The sequence below is a fragment of the Acromyrmex echinatior genome, chromosome 2, assembly GCF_024713525.1.
Source record: "Acromyrmex echinatior isolate Ae372 chromosome 2, ASM2471352v2, whole genome shotgun sequence".
In the NCBI taxonomy this organism is placed as follows: domain Eukaryota; kingdom Metazoa; phylum Arthropoda; class Insecta; order Hymenoptera; family Formicidae; genus Acromyrmex; species Acromyrmex echinatior.
Genome location: NC_141853.1, coordinates 12,942,244 through 12,959,989, shown reverse-complemented (window position 1 = coordinate 12,959,989; position 17,746 = coordinate 12,942,244). Strand labels below are relative to the sequence as shown.

Genomic DNA, 17,746 nt, shown 5'->3' with positions numbered 1-17,746 from the left:
ATTTTTTACGTGTAGCAAACATTTCCACGCCTAGAGCCCAGATTTATCAGAAAAGAGTCGATCGACTTATGTCAGTATCGCAAAAGAATTGAAAAAATATTAGAAAAAATATTAATAATGATGTCGTTTGCAAGATGGATTATAAAACCAATGGCTTAGGCTGGAATCACACTACGCATTGAAAAATGAGATTGAAGATTAAAGATTGAAATTTGACTAATCAAAACAATAAGAATTAAAATTCCTTTGTCCTTATAGGTTGAATTTCAATCTTTAATCTTCAATCTCGATCTTCAATGCGTAGTCTGATTCCGACCTTAAATTTTTTACGAGCTCTGACCGGCTGTTTCAGCGACAAAAAGGATCACGTGATCAAATTGGACGCTTGATATTTGCCAATTTTGACGTGATTCTTTTTTATCGCTGAAGCAGCCGGTTTGCTCATAAAAATTTACCTTTAAACTGCGGAAATTTACAGCGGAACAAAATGGCGCGACCAATCACAACTCTGCAGTAATTAGGCCAGAATCAGATTATGTATTGAAAAATGAAATTGAAGATTAAAAGTTTGAAGTTTGACTAATCAGAACAAAAGGAGCCAAAATTTCTTTGTCCTCATTAGTGAAATTTCAATTTTTAATCTTTAATTTCAATCTTCAATGCGTAGTCTGATTCCGGCCTTACTCTGCTTACTTTTTTGTGATTGTGATTGATCTCGCTGTTCCGTTCCGCTGTAAATTTCTGCTCATGGAACGCCTGCCGGGGCGTTTACACCTTGACGGATAAGCGGAAAGCGAAAAAGCAGCAGCCAATTAGGATAGCGATCATGTAACTTTTGACTCCCGCACATAGAAGGTAGCAACACTTGCCGCGCAACGAAAGATTGGCGAGATAGCCAATCAACGTCTTGCTTGCTCGGAAGTAATAGATATATAACTTTCACCGCGCGACAAAGTTGAACTCGATCCAATAGCTCCTGTACAGAGAACGCGGCAACGGTTGCCACGCGACGGAAGTTGGCACGATAGCCAATTAACATCTCACTTGGTCGGAAGTAATAGATATATAATTTACATTTAATATTACATCATTTCTAGATGTTTTGCATGATGAGGCCGATTTAAGAATATAGAATTATTGGTTACGATAACTTCCGCCGCGCGGCAAGCGTTGCCGCGTTCTGTGTGCAGGAGCCATAAAAGAGACAGTTTTCTCTGTTTAAATCAGCTTAACTAGGTTAGTTTTTATAAATATTCTAAAGATTAGAAAAAGACAAAGAGTAAGTCGAAGAGAGGTTAAAATCAATCTACGTTGGTGCAAATGGGCATTACTACGACACTGGAGCGGTTCAAATATGACGCAGGTGATGGTAGGGATCCGATCTGGTGGTGGGGATTCGATGTCGAATCTATATATAGGACTCTAGCTCCCGCCGTATATAATTAATGTAATCAGCATTAAAATAGATGATTATTTGTGTGAGAACATCATAAAATTAATTCCCGAATTCAGGAAGAAACGTTTCTATTTTTTTAATGATAATTTTAATCGTATTCTTGAATATGCTAATCAATATTATTTTTTAGTAAAATTAGATAAATTAATTTATTTCTCCGAAATTTCATTGAAATTTCATTGAAAAATATTCGAAAACTTAAAACCATTTTCGCGAAATTTCAACAAATTTTTTCCACTAGAGAAGTAATAAGCAAAAAATAGTAATTAAAAATAGAATTGAAGCATGGAAATTAAAATATTTCTGATATAATTTTAAAAATCAATTTTATGACAAATTGTTATAAACATTATTAAATATTGACTGTCGAGATAAATTATATATACCCCAATGGATTTTGCAGGAAAATTAAATTACAAAAAAAAACATAATTTTTACTTTTTCACATATAAGTTTACTGATATCAAATTAAAAGAGTAAAAGTATTATAAATGTAGTTTCATATATAATATATATATATATATATATATATATATATATATATATATATTATTTCATGGCACTTCCAAATGGAAATGAAGATACTAAAAAATAGAAAAAAAGAATCAATGTTCCGGATAAAATGTTTCGGAATTCCCTGTGTACATTCTTATGTTAATTCTATCTAGCATTTATTATGCATTACGTAAAAAAATGGAGACGCACCTGTTTGAATGTACCAAGGTCGCAATGAACATAGCGCGATGAACATTATTTTTTCACACTGATCGTCGCAAATTCGTTCACTTTCTCACTTCAAATTCTCCCTATTTACATTTATTTTTTAACAAATCATTATTATTGCAACTAACATTAACAACAAAAAGTAATGACAGAGAGACATCGAAGCAAAATATAAATTTTTTAATTTCTCAATTACATTTAAAAAAATATTTTTTAATATTAATTTCATATATAAGTTTTATTTCATCAAAATTTTATAAATTTTAATTTCGATTTAATAAAAAGCTATTAAAGCTTTTCACATGTGTTCTGCATAGCATAGATATTTAAAGTATGCAAACGGCACATATATGCTGTTAACAGATTCTTGTTCTTAAAAAATATATATCTATATATAATGTAGTATCTTTTTACGCGGAGGATCATCTCTGTGGAAGGAAAATTTCTATTTTTGTATTTTTGATTGATAATACGAATGCCATGTCAATCATTCAAAATTATCCTATATAATATGATTCACTATTGTAATTCACAAATGAATAAAGCCGCAATATTAACAAATAAAGCAATATGAGCATACCTAGCAAATGCGAATGGATTAAAATAGATTGAAATTTTTTTCTATCCGAATGCGTTTTATATATATATTTATATAAGTAGCGAATACTTTTTTGGATTCAATTGGATTCAATTGGATGCAATTGGATTGAAAAACTGCATTTCCTATTCAAAATTTTGAATTGATCAGTATTCACAGTTGTGTTCGTGTGCACAGAAAAAGCTAATATTATTTTTATATTGAAAGGACAAATGTGCTCCATGCAATTCCTATAAATAAATAAAAATACATTCAGAATTGAAAAGTATTCATTTTAATATTCGTGAATCAATATTTCTGAAAATCTGAATCCATTTCAATTTATTTTAATCCATTCTCGTTTGCTGGGTAACATTGATTCTAGAAATTAATGGGCGACGTCTAAAACTTAAATGGATATGAGAAAAATGATAATTTGGTCGGTAGCACAACTTTACGCTCGAAATTCCTGTCGAGTCGCTAGACTGTTCAATGTCAGCGCGTAAGGAAACGAATCTTCGATCGATTTGGCTCCGACAATTAAGTGTGACCTCGAGAAAGATATACCCAAATGGAAAATATGGGTATATGAGAGAATTAGTAAGAACGTGGAATGTTTAGAAGTTTCTTGTGGTAGGGGCGACCAAGTCCAATCTCATCGTATAAAAGTCTTTGGATCTACTGCTCCAAGAAGAGTCAGTCTTTGTTCGAAAACGTGATCTCAGCAAGGTACGTTACATACCCTTATTTAAAACAAGAGAATAAAAACATAAATCAAACTTAATCAACTTTTCAAGGGACAAGACTTTTTGTCAGTTGAAAAAGAATCCCGTATGTTCAAATTCGCCTATCCAGTAAACGAGAATGGATTAAAATAGATCGAAATTTTTTTCTATCCGTATTTTAAATAGCGAATATTTTTTTTTGGATTCAATTGGATTTAATTATATTTAATTGGATGCAATTGGATTGAAAAACTGTATTTCCTATACAAAATTTAAATTGAACAGTATTCAATACTCACACAGAAAAAGTTAATATTATTTTTAGATTGAAAGGCATAGAGATATGCTACATGCAATTCCTATAAATGAATAAAAATGCATTCAGGATTGGAAAGCATTCCTTTTAACATTCGTGAATCAATATTTCTGAAAATCTGAATCCATTTCAATTCATTTCAATCCATTCTCGTTTGTTGGGTATACTATAAAAATCGTCTAAAAGACGTTTTGAAGACGAACAAATAATAAATTTATAATTTAAAAAAGTAATAATTATAATAATGTTATTTATTATTTATTTATTAAATATAAGTTCGATGAAAATGATAATATCTGAAGACGATAGTGTCTTCTAAGGCGGTGTTAAGACATGGCATGATATTTTTATAATTTATCGTCAGAAATATTATATTTATTTTACATGTTTATTATTTAATCTACGATGTTAAATAATGAAAAATTAAATTATTGTTATGACCATCTTGCTATTTAGAATAATTAATTACAAGTGGTCAAATATATATAGACTTCTTTCTTTTAAAACTTATATGTACGTTTCATACATATACAGGGTGTCCCATTTTAATTGATCACCTGAAATGTCTCTTGAACAGTGCATTTTAGGAAGAAACGCGCCAAAAGTTTTGTTACTTCGAGAGGGACATAAAGATGGTAAAATGAAATTGCGTTATTAACGTTAAAAATAAAGAAATGTAATGATGTTGCTCATCCGCATTACCGAAAAAAAAGTAATTGTAAGGACAGTAGGCGTGTGACACAGTTCAGATCGATTTCTGAAGCATCAAGTCTATGCCATTGATCCTGGAGTATGGGTAGAAAAACTTTCCAAATAACACGTGCATGTCTAAAAGATAGATAAAAGATTAGGAGTATTGATGGTAAAAATGGAGCTGACTAGTTACAAGATAACAGATATCAAATACGTTTAAGATAAAAAATCACTTAATTTCGATAATTCAATATATAATACAATATATAATAAAACCGATAATTCCAATAATTCAAAAAGAAATTAAAAATTGAAATAGAGCCGAAAACTGACCTTATTATCCTTTTACCTAGAAATGAGATAGGATATAAAATCAGAATTATGGGAATAGTAACTCGATCGTTACTTATGTTTTTCAGTATTTGGTAGAATATTTAATAAAAAATGAACTGAAATATTAAATGATCTGACTATGACATCATTGTCGTATTATCGTAGTTTAATATATATATATTTATAACAAAATAACGGTAATATAGCGGAGTTAAGCGTGCACTATAGAAATAGAAGTGTACATACAATACGAATTGTACTGATCGAGTTTATGAGAGATCGACAAATAACAAGAGAATATTATTTTCTATATTTTTTCAGATGGCGATAAGATACATCGTGATGCTAACTATCATGTTGGCTGTAATCTACGTTCAAGCGGAGTCTCACACCGTTGCAGACGGTCAGAATCTGCAACGGACCTTAGTTGCACCTGCGGTATCATCGGAAGTTCCACCGCTAAAACTGGAAGCAGTATCAAGCGAAGTGTCAACCGAAGCAGTATCAACCGAAACTCAATCGCGTAACAAAAGAGCGCTACTTCTGAAAAAGGCCCTCTTAGGTGGTGCCCTCCTCGGTGCTGGAGCTTTAGGTGCCGGAGCTTTGGGTGCCGGAGCTTTGGGTGCCGGAGCTTTAGGTGCCGGAGTTCTCGGTGCCGGAGTTCTTGGCGGTGCTAAATAGTGAGTCAATTAAGTATGTCTAAGGAAACTTGTATACTTAAAAAGATGGAATATCTAAAGTAAAGGAAGACAAGATTTTACGTCAAGTTTATAAATCAAGATGTATCTATAAATATAATATAAGTATAAAAATTCCTGCATTCTCGCTACAACTACATTAAATCGTGATTAAAAGAGAAGTCAAACAAGTCAAGAAGTCACAACTTTTTTTCGAGCTAAAGTCGAGATAAATTAATTGTTTCGCATATTTCCATATTTGATTAAAGTACAAATTAATAAAATATACCGAAGATTCCTTTTTCGATTAGTGGATTAATGGACTGTTCATTGATTTCACGGAATGCTCGTGACTTTACTTGCTCGCAGGATCGCAGTACCGCAGCAAATTGACGAGAACCATTACGGTCGAGTCTGTAATATCCTATTTACTTTTTTAAATTCTTCGATCCCCTCTATAATCTATTGCAATGTTACAGCTACTTGAAATTTTTACTGTTCCTTAATTAAAAGATCCACTTTACACGCACGAGGATTAATTTAATTTACGTGATGCTAATCGGATTTCATATTAGTCTAACTATATCGGATTTCATATTAGTCTAATTATATCGAAAGTCCGTTAAAGATATTAGAATGAAAGTGTCAAGGAAAATGTTGTATTTGTTTTAGCTTTGGAGGACATAGAGGATATGGAGGATATGGAGGATATGGAGGATATGAAGGATATGGAGGATATGGAGGATATGGAGGATATGGACATAACCATTATCATAGCCACTATCCCAATTATGAGTATCACTACCACAGCCATCCCCATTATCATACTTACCACCAATCTGGTGATGGACTAGGTTATGGCTATTGGTAAAGTCTCAAAATAAAGTATTGGTAAAGTGAGACTGACTTCGAATCAATGCATTATAAGTAAGAGTTTTATATATATATATATATATATATATATATATATATATATATATATATTACAAAACTATTATTTGGTATTGTTCTGAATTGTTATTTTCCAATATAATGTATTAAAAAAAATCAAAAATATTACAGTGTGTTTCATAAAGACCATAACACATTTAAGGAAATGCTATGACCAAACTTAACTGATGTTAATAATAAACTTTTTAACCCCAAACTCAGTTAATTCTTACATTATCATTCGCCGTCTTATTCAAACGTCTTGTTCTTGTTCCTTTTTTAATATATTATCATCTCTTGCAAGATCCGATATATACTTCTTACTAGACACAATTATTGCTTTTTTAGGCCACTATTTTATTTGTGTGTTTTTATCATATGAGAAATTTTTCAAGTCTGTTCTCAACTCGGAGTATCTTTCAACAAGTTATCTTTAAACAAGAATAATAAATGATACTCGGGTTGATATAGTCGAGTTTTGGAACACTCCTTAGATGGATTTGAATCAAAAAGAAAAAGAAAAAGAAAAAAATTCAGAATGACACAATACAACAATTAAAAATCAATTAATTAAATAATTTAAGGAACAGAAAGAGATTCAATCACAGAGAAATGTGTTTATGCAAGTCTTTAAAAATAAACATTTTTTAATTCTTTGCAATCCTTTGTTGAAATACAAACGTAACATTACAAACTTTATTTTACACATACAGGGGAGTCACTTAAGGCTGGCCACCCGAATAACACTCACAACTTTGGAGATAGGAAAAAATGTTTTAGATGAAAGTGGAACGATTTCAAGGAAAATGTTTTTTCATGACATGTTGTCTTTTTTCTAGATGGAGGCGTCAAAAAGATGTGAAGGTCACCTTCATTTTTTTAAATGGAATTATATAATTTTTTTTATGTAATATGATATATATTCCTCTAATTATTCGGCATATAAAAGTATTAGAGTAGAGATATAAAAAAACCAATAATTTACGAGATATTTTATACTTTATTGTGACATATATTGACATAATGTTAAATAACTCGTAAACTATTAATTTTTTTATCGTATCTTAATACTTTTACGAAAAGAATAATAAATCAATTGGTGAAAAGAAAACACATTGTTTATTTTAAAAAATCCATTTTGCACATATTTTTTTGTCAGAATAAAATATAAAATATCGTAAACTATTGGTTTTTTGATATTTCTACTCTAATATTTTTATATGCAGAATAATTAGAGGAATCATATTACGTAAAAAAAATCATACAATTATATTTAAAAAAAGTAGAGATGACCTTCATATCTTTTTGAAGCCTCCACCTAGAAGAAAAACAATATGACCAAAACACATCTCCCTTGAAACCGTTCCACTTTCATCTGAAACATTTTTTCCTATATCCAAAAGTATGAGTGTTATTCGGATGGCCGATCTTAGGTAATTCATCCTATATATTAGAACTTGTTTCCATACATGTATATCGCATTATGTATCTACACAGGGTGTTCCGTTTCTACCATATTTCCTTTTAGGACGTATTCTTGAGATAATTTTAAGTCGAAAATTCGAATACGAAAATGTCGAGACTTTTTAAACTAGTAGCGATTAAATTTCATTAATCACGGAGCTGACATTTTATGCGCTCAGGCATGATGATATGACAAGTAAACTGCTCCACGAAGGCAACTTCAAGATCACAAAATATCATTTACGCAATATGCAATGATATTTTTACTTATTTAAGAAATTGTTTTATTGCTTCTATATGAAATCGATTTGTATATGATATACTAATATAATCATATTAATTTCGCTACTGAATTGATATCTTGTGATACATTCAGATATTAAATAAGCGTACGTAATATACAAATCGATTTCGTACAGAAGCAAAAACAATTTCTTAGTAAAAATGTCATTGCATATTTTGTATACATTATATATATATTAGGTGCGCAACTAAGTTCTCGCTGTTATTTTGACGAAAATGCATCAAAATAACAGCGAGAACTTAGTTGCGCACCTAATATATATATATATATATATTGTATGAAGTTATTGAAGTTATTGAAAGAGCCTTCGTGGAATAGTACCTCTACCATTTGTTATATCATTGTGTTTGAGCGCACAAATTAATATCAGTCCTTGTAATAGTAAACTTTAATACTATTAATTTAAAAGATATTATACTCTCGATATCTTGATATTTGAATTTTTTATTTAAAATTTTCTCAAGAGTACCTATTTTTGTATATGAAAAATTTATTTTTCATGTCCGTTTTAATAGCAAATAACATGAATTTTTCAACATTTTTAAATTTTTAACCGCCATTGTGCATATTATATCTTGATATTTTTTTTCTATTTTAGGTTCAATCTATAGAGAGGAATCTCATAAACAAAGTAACACAAAAAAATTGAAAAATTCTAACTCGTTCATCCACAATCGTGGTAAAATCACAGCAGTGTGCAAATGACACAGTCACTTTTCAATTGCCTATATCTCCCTCAAATATTCAAATTTTTTGGACTTTTGCATCTGATTTTGTTCAATAAAGAAATCTTAATGATATATTAAAAAGAAAATTTTCTTTAGAGCTCTTAAAAGGATTTCCGATACATTTAAGGGTCATAGTACCATGAGTATTACACACGAAGCGCATAGATTGCATGAACGCATCAGATGCAACTGCCTCAAGTCAAAATAGAAGAAGTCAATGCACTGGAAAGATTGCTAAGAATTCGGTACGGATAGTGCAATCTAGGAAATTCTCAGCGCTATCAAAGTGCTTCCAATGCGGACATTGATTAAATCGGAACGATTTTCTATGATAGTGTTCATATATTAGGTGTTGGAATTAATTCGTAGCGTTTTTTAATGAAAGAATGTTATTTATTTCACATGAGCATTAAAAAATACATTAATGAAAGTACTTCCCATCACTTGTAAAACGCTACGAATTAATTCCAACACCTAATATTATCGCTAGTTGTTAATACAGTATAGCATATGTAACGAGAAATATAGATATTTTCAATAACGGCAGTTAACTGGCAGTAATATACCTGTGCATAGAATATGGCCTGTGCACTGTAGTCTATGCGTTATTGCGTAACTCGGAACACAACGCACCCCTAAACGGAGCTTTATAACACTTACAACTTGTTCGACTCGATTGCATCAATGTTATTTTAATTTTAAGCATGAAACTCTCTTTAAAAAACTCTCTTTCTCTCTATCGGCTTTAAAAAAAAAGATTTTTAAGCTTCGCTTAAAGTCAAAATAAGTGCAATCGGGTCTTAGCGCGCGCCTATTCGCTAATTCTCGTGCTACAAGCGACCGCGACTGATGCGCATATACTTATATATAGTTCGCAATAGTTCGCGCGGATACGTGTTTATTTAGTGATCTTTAGAAATTAATATTTCCCATAAAGAAAATTAGAAAATGATAAAAGATTTTTCGATTCTGTTCAGTCCGTTTTACTTACTCACGAGAGGCGATCTCGTAGATCAGGGACACTCTATACATCCTTCACTGACTTCCAAAAAATTTCTTATCAAGATAATAAATAAAAATAAAAAATCTTTGCACACATATAAATAACACATTTCATAGAAAATATATTTTGAAGATACAATAATTAACATATAAATAATTATAAGAGTATGCGCCTATCATGTTTTATACATTGTATGCATAAAGTATATAAGTGTAAATAAAATATACATTGTATATCAAACTAATATATTTAATTCTGCTAATCTGTATTGTCGTGTTTGAGGATTTCTGACAAGAACGATGTTAGATTTTTTGTTAATCATTCCAAGTAATGAAATTAATGTAATATATCCGATACCAATACCTTTTGCTTGACTAAATGAAAAGTCCCCTAGTGTTATATATCCCATAACTTCTCTATCGCAAGAATGACGAACTTCTGCACATTTTGGAAGATATAATTCAGACATTTTTATCAGTTGATCAGATATAATTTTACGATGCGATGAAATGATTGTATGTCCATTTTCGTTCAACTTGTCGGATTCTTTTAGTAACTTTAACGCATTGTTTTTCAATATTTGCTTCCGTCGAACTCTTTGTCGTCTTAGTCGTTTTAATAGTATCAAATGATTTTTTCGTAATGCTTTACGAATTTTTTCATTTGGATCGTTATGACATTTTTCTACAGGTCCAAACCATTTCTTATTAGTTTCAATCTTGTTCAAATCTTCGAATGTCGGCATGCATATGATAGCAAATTTTTTTGGCGATCCTTTTCCCACTATAGATATACGAACATGTATTAAACAATTTTTATAATCGTCTAAATTTGGAAAATTAGATGGCGTATTTCGAGCAAGAAATTTTGCATTTTTATTTTTGGCAGGACAAATATCTGCTTGTAAAAGTAGCAAGATATCGCGATTTCTTAGAACATAAAAATCTTCGTTGCCCGACCAGTTTTTCATCAAATTTTTCCAATCGCAAAAGAAAGGACTACGAATTCCAAACTTGACAAAATTAATTCTTCTATTTGGTGGGTAACGGAAATATTTTTTAGTCAATTGTTCCTTTGTAATTAATGCTTCTCTCATGTAGGCAGGACTGTCAGGATCATTGACATCAGGTGAATTTGGATTCAAACTTTCAAAAGCTATTGACCTTGATTCTTGAAGTCCACCTGCTCTTGCACATTGCATTAAAAATGCAAGCCAAAACGGCATTGCCCATCTGGCCGGTATAATAACATCTATGCCAGAACCTAAACCTGTCAACATACGTCATTGCATTATTCTTAATAAATGATATTCAAAGAAAAAAATTAAAAATTAAAAAATTGCATAAAATTATATGTAGGATAAGCTTTTTAAATATATAATCTAATTTTGTATTTTTGTATTTCATACATGTATGTATACGTGTGTGTGTGTGTGTACACACACACACACACACACGCACGCACGCACGCACGCACGCACGCACGCACGCACAGTAAGTCAAGTAAGATCGTGGTCGGCCTTACTCAAAGCTAATAAAAGATATCGCCCTAAATCTATCATGAATCCATAGAGGGTACCTTTATCCTTGATGCACTATCAAGGAAGATTCAATTGTCATTGAACTTTTTTAAGAGAATCACATTTAACGCCATGAGTACCAAATATGCATCACGCTATGAAGCTGTGTTCCTCTGCACTCACCCAAAAATGTCACAATTAGCGGCTGCTAAATATATGAAAAAGTCGAAATCATTCGTACAGAAGTGGGTGTAGCGATATAATGTAGCAAAAAATGTCGATGATTTACCGGAATGTGGCTCGATATGCAAAGTGGACAAAAAAGACGATAAAAAAATAGTGAATCTGTTTTCGCGGAATCCTGGCTTAATACTGAGTCAAGAATAAGCAAAATTGAAGCAGAAAGGTTTAGATATATCATATCTAAACTAATTTAGAAACTATTCGAACCTATCTCAAGGCTAATAACATGAAATGATGCAACACTACGCTGGTCAACCACGCTCTTACTTACTGTGTACACACACACACACGCGCGCGCGCGCGCGCGTATTTATATGTAATTGTATGCATACGCGCGCGCGCGCATGTGTGTGTAATTTGATGCCTCATCCGTCCAAACATGGGTCGCTAGAATCCATCCGTTTTTTTCTCCTATTCAGAATGGTTAAAAAAATCTCTAAAAATTCACCAATATACTTTTAATTTACTAGAATAAATATTGAAACTTTTGGAAAATAATAAAGTGTAGTATAATTTACAATTATTGAAAGACTCAAAGAAACTTGCACAAACAGGAATCGCTCGGTCACTAATGACCCGACCATATACGATAAAGATTACATTTAAATTTAATTAAGTTTAAATTAAATTTATAATTTAATGAAGTTATATATAATCCAATAATTGGATTATATAAAAAAAGGTAGATTAGAAGATAATTAGATGAGTCGGTTAATAATATTTTCATATCTCCTGGTAAGAATTTAATATTTGAGAATTTAAATTATTGAGAATACGACGTTATGCCGCGAGTATGGTCATATGTATTAGTTTATCATCTAACTTTGACCGAAAATAGTGCTTCTTGTATTTAGTTAGAATAACATTAATAATTTCACAAAAAATGCGTGTAATATAAAATTATTGTCCAATTGTATCATATTCCTATCCCAAACTTGTGAACTTTTTATTTAAAATTTTTTTTTCTGAAATGAGAGAAAAATACCTACAAAATAATTTGGATATTATAGAAATTAAAATGGTCTATCTTAATATATTCTTACAAAGAATATCAAGAATTAAATACCTGTGATAGTTCCCGGCTTCTGAATAAGAAGTATAGGTATCTTTGCCATAATGTCTTCAGTATAATATTGATCGTTTGATACACCAGGCACAAGACATTCACTTCTGAGTTTGTTAATAATGTTTGTAGGCATACAAGAACTGCTTACAATACGACGTATTTCTGTATCCCAAATAGGAGAATAGTTAGAATTAGTTACTAGTCGATCAATTAGAATCGATCGAGAAAATGTTTCTGTTATTTCAGTATTACATTTTGTTCTTTTCTCAGATAAATAGAAGCGTGGATCTAAAATAGTTACTCCAATAATCATATTTGTTGGTAAATAATTTGGTGATCCCAAGGACATCAATATTTGCCATAATTGTTCTTGCACCTTGAAAGCCTCCTTATTTTCTTTTTTTTTATAGTAATTAATATACCATGTATTTTTACCAAGTTCTGTATTTAGATATTTAGAAATCATAATATCTTCATTTATTTTGTCAATCACTTTTTTCTCTGTAGGTTGCACATTATCTATTGATATTTTACTCCTTAATGAGTTGTCATTATCTTTTAAAATAGTGTTATCCGTACAAAAATCTAATTTACTTAAGGATGGCAAATGTAATGCTTTTGTTAGTACATTTAGAGTTAATGCTCCACAAAGCCGAAATCTATTTAATGCATTTCTTAATATAATCATTGTACAACCTACATTATTCGTGTATAAATAGTTTAAGTTATGGATAGTACTAGCTACATCTTGTTCAATATTATTCTGCTTAAATTCAAAACTTGATATAATTTCATTAAGAAAATCATCATAAAAAGCAGGATGTACCCAGATCCAAATAGTCCTGACATTTGTTTGAACATCTGATTTGTTTGGTTGCCAGAAAAAATCCACATTACCAATAGGAAATTGCGGATAACCATTTTTCTTATAAAACATTAAAGTACCTTCTCTATGGCCATTAATATATTTTTTCGCTGTGAAAGTTAACATTGATGTGTTACAATGTGTTTTCAAAGTTGTCTTTAATAATTTTTCTTCTCCTGTTATTTCGATACAAGTATAGTAAGAAATATCTTGTAGGAGACAATATTTTGTAGCGGCTCGATAATTAGCTCTAAAACATTTATCATTTGGATGACTAGCAATTCTATATCCCCATTTGTCAATCATGTAAAAACGTTTTGCATGCCAGATATGCGTTTCTAACCACATTTTATCGCGTTGTCTACGATTATATTCGGAAAGTAAATTGCGTGGTCTTCTACGATACTTCCGAGACAATCGTTTGTTTGTGGATGGTAAATCTTTGCCATTTCCTGATTTTGCCATTTGTGCTAAATGTGCCTCTCGCAATCTACATGGCAATCTTTTGACATTATGAGACATGACACGTCTACGCATATATATTGGAAGTTTTTGAAATATTAATTTGGTCTGTTTAGGATTTTCTGTAAGTAAAAAAAAAAAATTCAATCAATATGTAATATAACAATAACAACAAATTCATCTAGCTAGAATAGAATCATAAACTATGACCGGTATTCATAATCAGTTTTCTTATATTTAAGATTATTTTAAGTACAATTTTAAGATGTCAATCAGATAAACCAATCAGAGAATCGTATTAATATCTAAAGACATTACTTAAGACGGTTTTAAAATAAGAATGGACTATGAATACCGCCTTACGTGATAATTAACTTATTTGGATGAGCAAAAGAGTAAAAGAAGGTGTAGAGGAGAGAAGGAGCGAAACCCTCCATAATCGCTAGGTACAAATGTATATGCGAACAATTCTCCGTTTTTATACCTCGTAAAATCTCATAAAATCAAAGTAAATTTTTTTTTAAATCTCGCTTTGCGTGCAAACATAGGTTCCTACATGGAACCGCGCTTCGCGTGGAAAGTCATAAACGATTCCACAAGTTTACAACTTCTCACATATAGCTAGAGTAGCGCAGAATTTTTTTAACATATATTTTTTTTGCGAATATTTCATTGCGCTCTATTCGCTTCAAAATATTAAATTCATATTTCGTGCACTCTACTATAGCGAGAAATACCAAAAACTAATGCACAAGTGACCATTGGTCGTAGAGCTTGACAATGTGACCAGTATTTCGTGATTGTGATAGATTTTTTAATTTCAATAATTGTTAAATTTAATGCTTAATCTTGACTCGTAAGACAGAGCAATGCTTTTTTGACCAGATTCATTCGTTATGGACAAAAACGCGTCGATTGAGCAGAATTTTATCGATTTTTAAGAAGACATAAACTTAACAATTACCATTCGAATTAAAGTATTTTACCTATTGAAGATGTCATCGCAGAAATTTCATGAGCTCGTGAAGAGACAAAGTTCATAATAGACACCTCGTGTGGAAGAGACGGAAATTCTCCCAAGAACTCATCAAATTGTTTCTTCTTCATGGTATCTAAACTTGTAAATATATATTACCACACACACACACACACACATATATATATATATATATATTTATGTACAATTTTTTTAAGCACACCGCAGATCAAATGTTTATTTTTCTTATTCTTCTTCTTCTTCTATATTTAAGTGCCCTAGGTTCTGATGCAGTTTACTTCTCTTCGTTCAAACAAGCATGGAAATCGATGATCATAGAGACTATGGCACGTAGAAAGACTTAAGATTTAGGGAGAGTTAAGAGTAGATATAAAGAGAGTGACGCCAATGTGTGCATGTGCTTGCGGCTGCATTTTCATGCTTTCGGCGCTCGATTAGAGCGATTTTGATCACGTGACTCGTATTGACACTGAAAATGAGCGTCAAGCGTTAGCATGGAAAAGCAGCCTAAAGATAAATTTTCGTGCACTTGATACGGGTACTAACTAGTAACTTTCTATCGAATGAATTAATTTTGGCGATACATGTAAACATATTGTATATATGATATGTGTATTTAATTAATTATTTTGATGCATATTTTCAATTTATTTATTACAATCATCAATACATCAATTTATTTAATACATCATTTTTTGAATACATCGCTGAAATTAAAATAATTTAATAGAAATTAATTTCGACCCGACCGGGTTTGCACCAACTTGGATTAGAAAATAGCTTCGCTATTGATTGACGTTGTACCCTAAGAGTGAAATCATACGATGCGGGAAAGAGCTGTGGAATAGAGAATGCGTCATTGAAACAATTAGCGCTATTCGGAATAACGTAGAAGAACGCTGATTGATTGCTTCTATGACGCATTCTCTATTCCGCAGTCGTTTTCCACACCGTGTGATTTTACCATAAGGATGTATTCCACAGTCCTATTCCGGACCATGTGATTTCACCCTAAGGCATTAGAGATAAGCAACCTAACGCTTTAGCGAAGAGCGTTGACTTTATTTATGGCAGAGTGGTAACTGTGGTCTTTATTCGCATGCAAGCGTTAAGCGGAGCAGTAATCAATCAGCAAGGCGATATTGTTTATGCCACTCTAAATATTGTCTCACTGATTGCTGCTCCGCTGCTTGACGCTTGCTGTGTCCAGTGTGAATTAGGCATAAAGATGCATTCACATGCAAGCGTCAAACAACGGAAGCAGCAACCAATCAACGAGACGATTTTTACAGTGGCGCGAAAAATATTTTTTACACCACTGCTCACATCACCCAGCTGATTGGTTGCTTCCGCTGCTTGACGCTTGCTGCGTCCAGTGTGAATTAGGCATTAACCAGCGAAGCTTCGCTGCATGAAATTATATATGTATATCAGGCAATACCAGGTATCTTAACATGTTCATTGACTACATAGCTATTGCAATATATTTTGCTGCACGGCAAGCATTACCTCGTCTAATGTGCAGAAACCTTAAGCCATAAGAAATTAACCAATCATAGTCAATTATTTTTTTCATATTCAATTGTGATTGGCCAATTTCTTACGGCTTACGGCTTCGACGTAAAACAGGGATAAAACTGAAGCACTGAAAGCGTCCAAACTGAACGTCGAACCATTGTGATCAATAGTGTATCTTAAAACATCTTGAAATGAGATGAAAATTACAAAAGTGAGCAAATTAGCTGTGTGTTAACTAATGAAATATTTTAGTGAATTTGTTCATTTTTCATCTCATTTTCAATCGATCCCCTAGTTGCGCAATGCACCGTACACGACGCACAACGTATGTATGTCATGGCATATGTACATACCTATATATCTGCGTAATCAGCCCGACGGATGATGCGGTAAATCATTGATGAATGTGGAACTTTGAGCGGAAAGTTTTGTATAAGGAAATTGCATCGTCATCATAAGGAAGTAATATCGAGGGTTCATTTGCGAGGAATGAGTTGACAACGAGAGAGCGCAACGGGTACGCTGCAACGCAACTGGACGGTTACGGCTACCACCGATCGACGATATCAAACGTAGGTCAAACAAAATGGCCGCTCGCTCGATAGCGTTTGGCGGTATTGTACCGTTGTTTACTAGTTAGGAAGACGATTGCTTCAAAGTACGCTTATCGATTTCTCGCTACCGCTTTCGTTATTCGTTACTCACTCCGCGTCTCAGCAACGTAAAGTGATACAACGACATTCCACTCGATCGTGATATTACCAATCGCTTAATTTCCGCCTCATTTCCGTTTCGTTTTTATGTACAGAAGAACGATATCGTTACAGTGTTAGTCAGTACTGGTTTTCACGATTATGGCATGGACGCCGTGGACAGGTGAATTTTGATGTGGGAGCATAACGTGTTTCCATCGACATGGCCGTGCAGTGCCCGAGAATGCATACAACATTGTAATGCTATTGATCAATAAGCTCAATTTTGTGGAACTTTTGGAGAACATTTGTACAATTACGCATCCAGGTAATCGTAACCTTACGTTCCCTAATAAGGGAATTAGATTCCAAAAAGATTCGTCTTTCAAGGAAAATTTTATTATAATGTGGTATACATATACTGTATACTTGGAATAAAATTTTTTTTAGAAAAG

General features: G+C 32.1%; 3 protein-coding genes across 17 annotated transcripts in view; 2 read left to right on the top strand and 1 right to left on the bottom strand.

Annotated features, from left to right (window-relative positions):
- Positions 1-3,167: 3,167 nt before the first annotated feature.
- LOC105152072 (uncharacterized) lies at positions 3,168-9,012 on the top strand. Of its 2 annotated transcripts, none has more exons than XM_011066126.2 (4): positions 3,168-3,485; positions 5,145-5,503; positions 6,173-6,367; positions 8,797-9,012. In XM_011066126.2, the coding sequence occupies exons 2-4, from the start codon at positions 5,145-5,147 to the stop codon at positions 8,807-8,809; spliced, it is 567 nt and encodes a 188-aa protein (XP_011064428.1). In that variant the 5' UTR covers positions 3,168-3,485; the 3' UTR covers positions 8,810-9,012. The 2 variants fall into 2 exon arrangements, 1 of the variants encoding a protein (XP_011064428.1); XR_846903.2 differs by having other exon boundaries at positions 3,186-3,485; positions 6,173-6,427.
- Positions 9,013-10,026: 1,014 nt separating this feature from the next.
- Positions 10,027-16,542, bottom strand: Pop1 (POP1 ribonuclease P/MRP subunit). Of its 9 annotated transcripts, none has more exons than XM_011066160.2 (4): positions 15,284-15,704; positions 15,071-15,196; positions 12,758-14,206; positions 10,027-11,198 (listed from the first exon to the last, which is right to left on the bottom strand). In XM_011066160.2, the coding sequence occupies exons 2-4, from the start codon at positions 15,189-15,191 to the stop codon at positions 10,165-10,167; spliced, it is 2,604 nt and encodes an 867-aa protein (XP_011064462.1). In that variant the 5' UTR covers positions 15,192-15,196; positions 15,284-15,704; the 3' UTR covers positions 10,027-10,164. The 9 variants fall into 9 exon arrangements, 8 of the variants coding, with proteins under 8 accessions (XP_011064462.1, XP_011064453.1, XP_011064472.1 ...); XM_011066151.2 differs by having other exon boundaries at positions 15,267-15,698; XM_087403514.1 differs by having other exon boundaries at positions 10,454-10,712; positions 11,093-11,198; positions 15,071-16,542.
- A 145-nt stretch (positions 16,543-16,687) lies between these two features.
- pps (protein partner of snf) overlaps positions 16,688-17,746 on the top strand; it is a 28,557-nt gene continuing 27,498 nt past the window's right edge. For 2 of the 6 annotated variants that reach the window (XM_011066206.2, XM_011066199.2), the window contains exons 1-2: positions 16,761-17,171; positions 17,427-17,619. The gene's annotated coding sequence lies outside the window, so the exon portion shown is untranslated. The other 4 variants (XM_011066184.2, XM_011066191.2, XM_087403513.1 and 1 more) reach the window with 4 other exon arrangements.